Raw genomic sequence first — 12,442 nt, forward strand, 5'->3', positions numbered from 1 at the left:
GCAGGAAATGGGCAAGGTGAATCACAGAATGGTTTGGGTTGGAAGGGACCTCAAAGACCATCCAGTTCCAACCCCCCTGCCATGGGCAGGGACACCATCCACTACACCAGGTTGCCCAAAGCCTCATCCAACCTGGCCTTGAACACTGCCAGGGATGGGGCAGCCACAGCTTCTCTGGGCAACCTGTGCCAGTGCCTCACCACCCTCAGAGTGAAAAATTTCTTCCTTAGATCTCATCTAAATCTGCCCTCTTTCAGTTTAAATCCATTGCCCCGTGTCCTGTCACTACTCACCCTTGTAAAAAGTCCCTCTCCAGCTTTCCTGTAGGCCCCCTTTAAATACTGAATATTTATTTCAGAAGACATCTGGAAGCGGTTGTGCTGTTGAACTGCTTTTTTTTGCTATGTGGAAACTTGGGCTGAATGCCCTTTTTTTTTTGCAGGTCTTTAAACCCAAATATCTGGGAAGGGAGACCCAATTCCTGGTATCAGCTCCAGGAAATGTTCCCTCAGGGGAATCACCTGAAATGGGGGCACATGTGCTATGGAGTGTATGTCAGTTCTTGGAAAAACAACATCCGTGAAGTGCTGTCAGCTGAACGCACATCTTCATTTGCAGCTCTCGCCCATCAGGAGCATGAAACCTGGATTTTAATTCTCTGCATCTTCTGCAGTTGATGCCAAACCCTGCTGCCCCTCATCTCCTTCCACAAGCATTCCAGCACACCTTGCAGCTGGGGAACCAGCTTGGGCTTTTGCTGTCCTGAGCTGCAGAATTCCTTGGCAATTTCCAGTGAGCAGCCCCACCTGGGCCACCTTTTATCTTTTGATTCCCACTTGCTCTGTTTTCTGCCCAGCCTAAATCATGTTCTGAATAGTGCTAGAATTCAAGCTCCAGTTCAAGAGCTTTATCATGACTGTATTTCAGACTTCTTTTTTTTTAAAGATTATAATTTCATTTTATATCTGCTGTATTGCTAAGAAAAAAAAATACATTTTTGGCACCAGCAGCATGGGAGCTGAATGTGAGAGACTAAAGCAGTTTCAGTCCTTCCATCAGCTCGATGCTCACGAGTGTTAATAGTAATTAAAAACTTTTTTCCCTCAAAATACATTTCACACTTTGCACGTACTGAGAAGTCTTTCTCGCCGTGGGAACTTTCAGATCACTTGTTCCCTGCAAAAACAGGTACGTTTTTCTTTTGTCAGAAGAGAACAAAGACATAAGGAAGTGCAGGTTTCATTTACTCCTAGGACATGGCAGTCTATTAAGTGCCAGTGAACTAATGAGCCTCTCAGACCTTATGTTGTTCTGGCTTGGATCAAGGCTTAATTTTCATTAACCCTTAAGAAACCAGCTGACTCCTGGGCTGATACTGCTGTGCTCTTCTGTGCCTCCCTTTCCCCCAGGATATTGCTTCTGCTGACCAAAGTGGTACGTTACATAGCTTGGATATGAAGCTGGGTCAGAAGTCTCCAAAAAATCAGAGGGAGCACGTTATAAATGCAGTGAGGAAAAAGTCACAACAACATGCTGTTCTGCAGCCCCTCAAAGCTGAAAAGAAAACAAATACATCTCGTCTTGTTGGAAGAATTAATCAGCAATTATCCTGTGCTTTTTGGCATACTGTTTCTCAGCAAGTGAGAGATCATTGTTGTACCTACCACAGCCAAAAATACCTCTGTTGCTTTCATTTCTAACCATAAAGACTTTTGCAGGAAGTTCTTTCACTGGCTAAATTTCATGTTAGAAAAATCTGTGTGGGCTCTGGTATAGCCAAAACCAAGACCATATTGAGATTACATGTAAGAAAGGAACAAACCCAACCAGACAATTATACGACAATATTCTTTTAGACTTTTATTTCAAACAGGGATCAGCATTTATGCAGACATTCTCATCTGCAATGAATTACTCCTGTGACCAAAGTAGAAGAGAAAAAGGCTAACACAAAAGGCAATATATGAATTTAACATCAAAGACTCGAGTGTCAGAAAAACTGCGCACTGATCTGCTGCAACTGCTTGGTCACATTCGTTAATTATCTTAAAAACTGGTTTTTGGGAAGTGACCTCACAAATAGTTGCCATACTTGAGACAACAGTGCCCATCCAGTGGAGAAGACTGTACTCTTCTGTAGTAAAATTTAGAATGTATTGTCTGTTGGGATGAGATTAGCGATTTGATGCACAAAGATAATTGTACAAATATCACTTGTCCTTTAATATAACAGCACACAGCAATTCTGACAAAGTCAGCAGTGTCTGAAATACAGAATATATCTGATGGCCAGACAGATCCACAAAAGTCATGGTGTACTGGGAATCGTAGTATAAGCAGAGTTCTAACGATCCTCTCAGAATCTATTGTTGAAGTAATGCTATTATTTTTGATAATCTGAAAAGGAACGTAAAACAACTGGTGCAAAAATTTGTAGGTAATGAAAGAAATAGTGGAATATATATCCATATATATATGGAAATGATAATAATACGGACAGTCAGCTCTGAAGAGGAATCTGGATTGCTGACCTTACTGCTAAGGTGGCATTCACGTGCACGTATAGGCAGAAGAACACTGGACCTACTTCCATGTCAGAATCCTGTGTTTTAGAAGACGCTAAGTTTGAAAGGGAATTTGGGGTTGTAGGGCTATTTTCAGCAGAGCGTGCTCTCCCAGTCTGATTTAGTGACAAATTCAGCGTGATCCCTATTAGTAAGATTTTAAAACCAGATACTGTACTTCAAGAACGACATGGGCAACATCAGGGGCGTTTATCATAATCCTCTGCTTTGCAGCAGTTTACTTTTGTGGAAGAAGGGATAATTCTAAACAGCACACTCAGAAACCACGGAAATGTACTGTCTCAGTTCCTATTACTTCACGTGCCAAGGCAGAAGGAAAACCAAACCTGTTCTTACAGATGAGAAAGCGTTTCCAGGAGCATAAAGAATACGGCACTTAAACGTTTTTCGTTAACTATTCTTACAGAGCATCTGCTCTCGAAGGTTGCTCTTCTTCCAATTTCAGTTTGTTTTCTGCTGTAATTCCTAGAATTGCTTCAATATCTCGGATTGCCATCTGTAACAGATTCAAGGAATACAAGTTATTTAATGGGCATTATAATGAAATCCAGCAGGCAGAACGCACAGCTGGTAGTACTTGCCTTGAAAAGGTAACCAGTGGTACACAGGACATGATGCACCAATTAAATTTACTATTACTTTGGGGATAGTTGGGGGAATTATTAGTAAATATGTACAAATCTCAGGTAAATAAAAAATAAAATTCGTTGCAATTTGTACTTCTAATTAGCTAACAGGTGTCCTATTTTGCATATGTAAATCATTGTTAACTCACTATGAAGAAGAGTTCCCTTCAACGGTTGCTTTTCACTCCCTCATATTGAAAAAAAAAAGGAGGTTTTTTGTTTGTTTATTCTGTAACGTTGAAATTTAATTATATCTTCTCTAAAACTGTCATTTCATGCTCTGCTGGTCAAAGGAAGATCTAGTCGGAGTTAACACTGGAAAGAATCTGACATGTTATTTGATTTAAGATACAAACCTGTTACACAGCGCTCCCCTTCACCTTGCTACACAACGCTTACAGACAGGACCTTAGAAACTTTTTATGAAGTTAAAAGTGATAGGATTTAGCAAAAGAACTCCCTCCGGAAAGTTTGGCTATTCTCTGGAATCACAAAGCCGCATTGCAATGAGCACAGGGCACAGGGTTGGATCCATTATTGCTTTTCCGTCTCCTTTTGCCAGCGAGGGCGGCACAGAGGAGCTTCCGAGGAAAGGTGGGCGCTCCTGGGGGAACGCTCCCGGCGTGGGAAGCTCCTGCGCATTGTCCTGCACCTCCCAGAGCATCCTCTGGCACACAGGGATGGGCGCTGCCGGCAGATTCAAGGAGCGGAGAAAATTAGGAACAGCATTGACTTGCGGAATTGATGGCGGGGTGAGAGATGTGAACTAATGGATTCAGTAGGGCCACTGCAGGGCCATGGAGATGATCCGAGGGCTGGAGCACCTCCGCTATGGAGACAGGCTGAGAGTTTGGGCTGTTCAGCCTGGAGAAGAGAAGGCTCCTGGGTGATCTTATTGCAGCCTTCCAGTACCTAAAAGGCCTACAAGAAAGCTGGAGAGGGGCTTTGGATAGGGGTATGTAGTGACAGGACAAGGGGCAATGGATTTAAACTGAAAGAGGGCAGATTTAGATTAGATCTAAGGAAGAAATTTTTCACTCTGAGGGTGGTGAAGCACTGGAACAGGTTGCCCGGAGAAGTTGTGGCTGCCCCATCCCTGGAAGTGTTCAAGGCCAGGTTGGGTGAGGCTTTGGGCAACCTGGTGTAGTGGAAGGTGTCCCTGCCCATGGCAGGGGGGTTGGAACTGGGTGGTCTTTGAGGTCCCTTCCAACCCAAACCGTTCCATGATTCTATGATTCTAAGTACTCGCTGTCTGTCGGCTTAAAAGAAATCAGTGTTAAAAATCTAAGGAGCTATTATAAACTGAGAAATTTGTTTCTAATTTAAGATTCCTACCTTGATGGTGTCCCTTGAAAATAGACCAGACAATTGTGACAGAGCTGTCTGAGGCAGTGCCAATAGCTCCTTTGCTCTCACAAAGGACACTCAGGAGCATTACACCACAAATAATTTCACGCTATTTTTTTTTTTCAAAGAAAAAGTTTCAAACTCAAATTTAACTAACAGGTTCGTTGGGAGACTTACTGTATTGACCTAGACACTGTAAAACACATACCGCCAACAATAAAAAAGGAATGGCTTAGCACTTGTTTTCGATACAGCATGAGGTATTTTCAGCCCTTGTACAGAAATTAACCAGGATCGTTAGTTAATTAACACCTCACCTTAAAATTGGTCTCGCCTTGCATATTAGGTGCTGATATTTCTTGATGGATGATGAAGAGATTGCGAGCAAAGGTCATGAGGACCCCCTGGAGATCCTCTCCGATTGTTCTGTTAATGATATCCAAACAAATGAGTTTACCAATGATTCCCCTCACATCCTTAAAAACAATCGCCCTCTCATTTGTGCCTGTCTGGTGATGGAATTTAATGAGTATTTTCAATCTCACAAGGTGGCAATCTTCAGGGAGATATGAAAGATGAGGCTCCATTTTAACTTGTCAACAGAAAGGATTTGTGCAATAAATAATTTTTATTAATCAACTTAGCAGAAGTAAGCAGTAAGGTTTCAGCTACTCCAAGTAAAAGGCTGCCGCTGAGTTAGGACTGAGACAGTAGAACACTTTGAACACCTGTATTAGTGCAGAAGAACTGTTGCTCCTGCTACAATTTGTGCAAAACATCTGAAGGAGAAATTTCAGCAGTATCAGCATCTCTTAGATTGTTGTAGCTTTTCAGGCTTTGGCTTCTCAGTGGTACATAAAGCCCCTCAATACATACGGTCTTACAGGAACAGGATATTGTGCTGAGGAAGAACGTGCCTCATTTACTGACTGGAACTGACCAGAGATCTCCAATGTAGTAAAATGGACAATCATTCACATACATGTTTCAGGTATTTCAGTGATTTTATAAGCTCAAACTTACATTCTTGAAAACATTTAGGATATGAGATTGCATTGAAAGGCTGATGGAAGACAAATCTGGGACCAGAACGTACGGCAAATACATTTGAGAGTATTCTGGTGATATATCAATCACTGCCAATTCAAGCTGGTGATCCAAGAGATGTTATGTTTCTTTTTGGGGGAGCAACTACTCATGTATTGTTCCAAAGGAGTCAGCAACAACTGGTTGGATGCGGTACCTCTAACAGAAGCACTCCCTTTTCCAAGGCAGATGGCTAACAAAGCAGGATCACTCCAACAGGGACAAGCTAGTCCAACAGATCACAGGTCCTTCTCCTCTCTTCACTTGCTCCCCATCTATCCTGCACAACTCTCATGCTCACTATATACCCTTTTATGGACTAATTCTGTCTTCGCCTCGCAGAAAAATAATCCAGTAGAAGAAAGCTTTCTGCTGAGTTACGGAGCTGAGTCAGCTCCTGAGGGGTGTCCAAGTACCAGAGACAATGCAGAAGGAGGGTCAGGAGAGAGGAAGGCTCCACAGCAGGGCTCAAGGAAGGAAAGAGCTCATCTTTCAGCACCAGGGGGCTGTTAGGAGAGTTTAGTGGCTTCTGGAATACTTCTCAGATGCCTAAATCACTTTTTAAATGGCTCCTGTAGATATTTCACAGGTTCTTGTTTAGGGATTTTCTTTCAAATTTGCCTAACAGCTCAATCGTGTGAGCTGCCTGCGCTGTGACTGCAGTATTGTGTAGGAATATCTACACTTTATCCAAAGCCAACTCACTTGTGCACTACCAACAGCCTCATCCATAAGGAGCTCGGAACAGGCTGAGAGAATCACAGCCCTAGAAACAATCTTTAGGATTCATTTAGTCCATTCCCTGTGCTAGGGCAGGATCGATGCTACTTATATCATCCTGACAGAGGTTTGTCTCATCTGTTACTAAAAACTGTCAATGACAACTGCACTGAACAATTTAATTAGTTCTTCACTTCCCTTACTTTCAGAAATGTTCCTTATGCTGAACATGAATCTTTCTTGCTGCAAGTTAAGTTCATTTCTTCCTGTCCTACTACCAAAGACATGGAAATCAGATTTTTCCTTCCTGCAGAGGCTTTTTATGTGCTTGAGGATTGTTAGCAGATCCCCCTTCTGCCTCCTCCCCCCGACCCCCCTTTAGTCTTGCCTTGTAAGTCATGCTTTCTAGAACTCTAAATATTTTCATCACCTCTTTTTTGAGTAGAATCATAGAATGGTTTGGGTTGGAAGGGACCTTAAAGATGATCTAGTTCCAACCCCTCTGCCATGGGCAGGGAAACCCTCCACTATAATGGAGTAGAATGGAAGGATTACTTCCAACATCTCCCAGGTTATATCGTTTACCTTTTTCCGTAGGATCATGACATCGTGATTTGCAGGCAGTTTGTAAACCATTGTGTATCTCACAGATCCTTTTCTGCAAAGCTAGTTGTTCCTCATATTCATTACTGCTATCTAAGTGTAATTTCTTGCACCTGGTTCCAACTGAGCATAATTGTGTTTTTCCGTTTGTTTCTTCAATTCGTTGGGATCGTTCTGAATTCTATTCCTGCCCTCCAAAATACTTGCAGGCACATCCAGCACCCAAGGAAGCTGTTCTCTTATCCAGGTCATTAATGAACTAGCTCCAGCATCAAAGGATTACAGAACAGCCTGAGAACGGACCGTTTCAGCTCCTCACTTAGTGCGTCCTATTTTGGCAGTAAACCTTACTTAAATTCTCTCCGAGGAGAGGCTTTCACTCAGTGTATAGTGGATTTGTGCAGATTATGCTTTCTTTGAGTTCTTCAGAGGTTCATATGCATAAAGAATTACTAAACTGTTAGATCTGTTGTTGCCTGACTGCTGTTGATCACTTTGTGAAGAACAATACGCGAAGGCATCAAACTTCAACCTTCTTTGCGTCATGTATAGTTCGGTTTTTAATACTGTTGCCTGTAACAGTGAGCCTGTGCTAATTGCTAATTGCAGCCAGACGACCATCGACAGTGAATCTGCCTCTTGGAAAGCCCACTGCAGGAGGTCTTGGGTCTGCAGTGCAGGCAGGCTTTGAGCTAAGCAGGTTGCCCAGAGAGGTGGTGGATGCTCCATCCCTGGAGACGTTCAAGGCCAGGTTGGACGAGGCCCTGAGCAACCTGATCTAGTTGGAGATACCCCTGTTCCTTGCAGGGGGGTTGGACTAGATGACCTTTGAAGGTCCCTTCCAGCCCTAACCATTCTATGATTCTATGATTCCTCTACTTTCTTTTTTTTTTTTTTTCTTTTTCCCTAAAACTTTTCAGAAGGCCAGTCTTACGAGCAGTCGTTACACCTTGGTGAAAGCAGGTGAGAGTCAGTGAACCTGAGCACAAGGTGTTCAGAGGGTTCATCTCCTGCACGACCACGTGAGCACACGCTGTGGTCCCTGTTTGTCAGGCTGGGGAACCGACGGCGCGTACTTACATCATTCCCAACCGGTATCGCTTCTCATCTTCATACAATATAAAAACCGTCCCCTGTTTTTCCTGTTAAATAAAGACAACGTTGCTTTAACTATTCCTAAAACAGTGATAATGATCATAAATGTATTAAACGTGGAGAGTAAGTCCATCACCGTATCTAAGGGTAGTTTTGAGTTGTGTGTAATGGATTTTGCTCAGTGTAAGTACGTTATGGCTCTAACTTACTGTAAAGAATACGATGCATTAACTTTATGTAAACAGAATACATATGGCAGAGTCCATTCAATAGCAAGTATTTTTCTTCCAAAGCAGTAAGAGATGGTCATAAGTATCTTAAAAATTATCTGCTTACACAGTGATTTTTATCAAGAGACAGGTTAACCCCTAAAGCCTTACACACACTTAAATTGAAAGCGAAAATATGTTTAGGTTTTCCAGTTCTTAAAGCTTATTCTTAACTTTAGATATACGTGGGACATGAACTGTCAGAACCTTCTGCTCTGGTTCATCACAGGCCTGATACTGGAGACAGTTTGGTCACCAGCAAACCTCACAGTTTGATTTTTAAATGCGCTGAGCAACAGTTACCACATGTCACTGTGAGAGGTCTCGCAAGCAGATGCCGTCCCTGGGGAGAGTTTGTACTGAGAAAACACATAAAACTATTTCCCAGTGAAGCCTTGTACCTCAGGATTGGAAATCTCTATCTGTGGTTCTGTCTTGCCTAACATCTTCTACACTCTTTTACATTTTGTTCTTTTACAGTTCTGTTCATAAGCCTTAAGCTCTTCCTTTCCGAGCAAAGATTGCATTTTCATGTCTTCGTTCCTCTTTCTGTTCTCCATTGCCATCTGACCTCTTGGCCTCTGAAGGCATATCATAGAATCACAGAATGGTTTGGGTTGGAAGGGACCTCAAAGACCATCTAGTTCCAACCCCCCTGCCATGGGCAGGGACACCTTCCACTACACCGGGTTGCTCAAAGCCTCACCCAACCTGGCCTTGAACACTTCCAGGGATGGGGCAGCCACAGCTTCTCTGGGCAACCTGATCCAGTGTCTCACCACCCTCAGAGTGAAAAATTTTTTTCTTAGATCTAATCTAAATCTGCCCTCTTTCAGTTTAAATCCATTGCCCCTTGTCCTGTCACTACACGCCCTTGGAAAAAGCTAAAGGAAGCTGACAGGTGTTATAATAGTAAACTAATTTTTACAGGAATGACTGAAGACCTTTATGCAATTCAGAGTTCATTAATTAGTGTCATGAAAACAATTTAAAATAAAATCAATTCTGATTTATACCGAGTCCTCTTCAGCAAAACTGTAGAGCAACAGCTTGCTGTGTTTTTAACAGAACACTTAAACATTGTGTTATGCTAAACAGAACACTTAAACTTGACATTGTGCTAAGTGGTTTCACCACATTAGAATTTACATACAGAAATTATGCAGAGTGAATATCTCGGTTTTTAATCTTTCCCATTCCTACCTGGAGGTCAAATCCAACACCGTGAGCTTTACACGTCTGGAGGAGAACATTATAGTAGATTTCCGAAAGGCCGGAGTGCCTCAGCTGGCTGCTTGCTACCGCACACCGGCTGCTCACTGGAGAAGGCTAGGGAAAACAACACCGGATTCTTTGTTTTCACACCAGTTTATCTCAGAAACCAACAATTCACTATTTAAATGGCTGCTTCTCAGTGAACTCGTGCAAGTGTCGAGTAGGACTCCATTTGGAGGAACTCCTGTTCATCACCGTGTCTATTGAACATAGACATTTCCGTGCAGTGAAATTAAAGCCTCACCTCACACGGTACGGAGAACCTTATATCATGGATCAGGTCTACAGAATCACTCTCTGTGAACCCCATTTGGATTATTTTCACAGCTGCATTGATAGCTGAGCCCTCTGAAGGCATTCCGAGTGGATCCTCTGAATCCATCCTGCCCAGCGGTGACATACGTTGTTCTAGAGTCAGCTCTTCTCGACAGCAGGAATTCCAAAGAGGATTGTTCAGTTTTTGAAATTGTGTTTCTTCAAAACTGAGCATTCTGCTGCAGCATTAGTGTGCATAATTTTTCCAGCAAGTCTTTGAGGAGACGAGGCCCAGTGACTCCAGGGAGCTATACTGGACTCCAGGGAGTTCATACTATGGATAAAAAATCAGTGCTGCGTTTGAGTTTAAACTCTTATGGGTGCTTAGGACAAAAGAATAGAGATGTTGCATCGAGTAGATCTGAATAGAGACGTTCTCCTAAACCACGTCTTTCCTGCAATGTGATTTTTAATACTGGACTGTTCATTTGGAGTCGGGATACTGCACGTTGAAGCATGTAATTTACAGTATTTTCTCTAAAATGATAGTTGTTTTGACATTGACTCATTTAAGTTGACATAGTTGAAGTCCTTATACAATACATCTCTGCCTGAGAATTAATCATGTTTATAATATTCTGAGAATTAATAACACCCATTGCTCAAGTCATTAACTTAAAAAAGGAGCTTCCAAAATCTGTTCTCTGCAGTAGGGGACCACAAATAAATGAATGCTTGATAAAATAATCCAAGTAGCAGTTTAACAAGCGTAAACTTGAATGTGGCTGCAATAACACAGAACTATTGTTTAAGGGTTGGCATCAGGTTGATGAGGTGCTTATTCCAGCTACAAAGCATGCATACACATGCATAATGAACTGCAGTATGAATTATTAATGTGTTGCTTATTTAGCCTCATCTGTCTAGAAGATAATGTATCCTAACTATAATGAGTGATTGGTTTTGTACATAATTACAGTAGCAGCAGTATCTAGGAAATTTGTTCTTTCAAAGAAGGATTTCTAAAAATAAAATCATCACACAAACTCAGTTGCTGCTCCATTTTATCAAAATCAAACCTACCAGGATTGAGGATATACGATAAATTAAAAGGGACAGAATCATTATTAACATCATAATTTTACACAAAGTGTTTTACTTAATCATTCATTACAGATCATGTGCTGTAAAAGCATTTGTCTCTTGGTTCGTTTGTTTCTTTTTCCAAAGATATTTTCCTGCGGAATGTGGTTTTGTAGTTAACTCTTAAAGAGATAAAAACCGCAGAAATACAGAAAGAAGAAAAATAAAGGATATCGTGACAATTTATGTTAATTCTGACAGAATTTTAATTAAAAAAAGTTGCTACTTGATTACTTTTCATTTCTAAAACTTGCACTACTGGGACTAATCATATCTAATTTACTTCTCTCCGACTAAAAGTGGTTGCTTGACAAGAACAATAGATCAAGAGCTCATTAACCTCTAAATTATAGCTCCGTGACATTTTTGGAATGGTGCTACATCCCTCCTCTGTGTCTGAAAAAAAGGGAGTTGCGAATCTTCTGTCAAAATGTGTAAACCAGTATGTTTTTTATGTATCCATATACTTCCAGTTCTTTTTCTCCGACTTTGCTAAAGGCCTTTCTTCCCTTTTTAGAGGGACGGTCTCACGGTTCAGAGCCGTATCAGATCCTGCACAAGACTGTTCTAAAGTAACAAATCAGCATAACAAGCACGGCATCCGCTAACCGTGCTTCTGCGACAGTGTGTTGGTGAGGATGTCAACGCAACACACACAAATATCATAGAATCATGGAATGGTTTGGGTTGGAAGGGACCTCAAAGACCATCCAGTTCCAACCCCCCTGCCATGGGCAGGGACACCCTCCACTACACCAGGTTGCCCAACGCCTCATCCAACCTGGCCTTGAACACTTCCAGGGATGGGGCAGCCACAACTTCTCTATATCGTCCTATTGAAAATCACATTGCAGAGAGGTGACCATTACAGACACAACCTTTGGAGTTTTCAGGGAGACTGCAGGTGAGATCCACGAGATGCCACAGCGCTCATCATTTCGGTACCTAAACCTACAATCCCGAGCACCTTGGATTCACCGAGGTGAAATTGTGTGCGACACCCACGGAGAGCTGGGCACACGTGGACTCACCGCGTGTGACACAGTGTGGCTGAGTCTGACCTGGCAATGGAAAACAGAAGGATTGAGCCCGAGGACACCTCAGGGCTCAGCTCTCTTGCTTGGTGTTGCAAAGAGGTGCTTCTGCCCCTTGGGCTTTGGGACTCTGGTCCGGAGAGGGCAAGCAGGAGGGAGCGTGGCTGCATCCTCCTGCTTAGGGAACGCCCCTCAGTTAGGGTGCTGGGAGTTTTTCTTCCTGTTCACATCACCGTGTCCATAATTAACACTGAATAATTGATAGTGAACAGTTAGATGGATGCAGAACTGAATGACAAGTTCTGAGAACCGAAATTTGGGGTTAACTTAAGTGAGAGCTGGGAGGGGTTTAGGTGTCCAGATCCTTCTGCAGATGTAGCCCTGGTTGTTTCACCCTCAGTTTT

General features: G+C 42.4%; 1 protein-coding gene across 1 annotated transcript in view; it reads right to left on the bottom strand.

Annotated features, from left to right (window-relative positions):
* Positions 1 to 2,985: 2,985 nt before the first annotated feature.
* IQCH (IQ motif containing H) overlaps positions 2,986 to 12,442 on the bottom strand; it is a 69,514-nt gene continuing 60,057 nt past the window's right edge. The window contains exons 19-22 of the mRNA XM_086620555.1: positions 9,535 to 9,660; positions 8,048 to 8,109; positions 4,876 to 4,984; positions 2,986 to 3,081 (exon numbers count right to left, since the gene is read on the bottom strand). Of these exons, the coding sequence (XP_086476681.1) occupies positions 2,986 to 3,081; positions 4,876 to 4,984; positions 8,048 to 8,109; positions 9,535 to 9,660 (393 nt within the window). The remainder of the gene's footprint in view (positions 3,082 to 4,875; positions 4,985 to 8,047; positions 8,110 to 9,534; positions 9,661 to 12,442) is intronic.

The sequence above is a fragment of the Tauraco erythrolophus genome, chromosome 14, assembly GCF_009769465.1.
Source record: "Tauraco erythrolophus isolate bTauEry1 chromosome 14, bTauEry1.pri, whole genome shotgun sequence".
NCBI lineage: Eukaryota > Metazoa > Chordata > Aves > Musophagiformes > Musophagidae > Tauraco > Tauraco erythrolophus.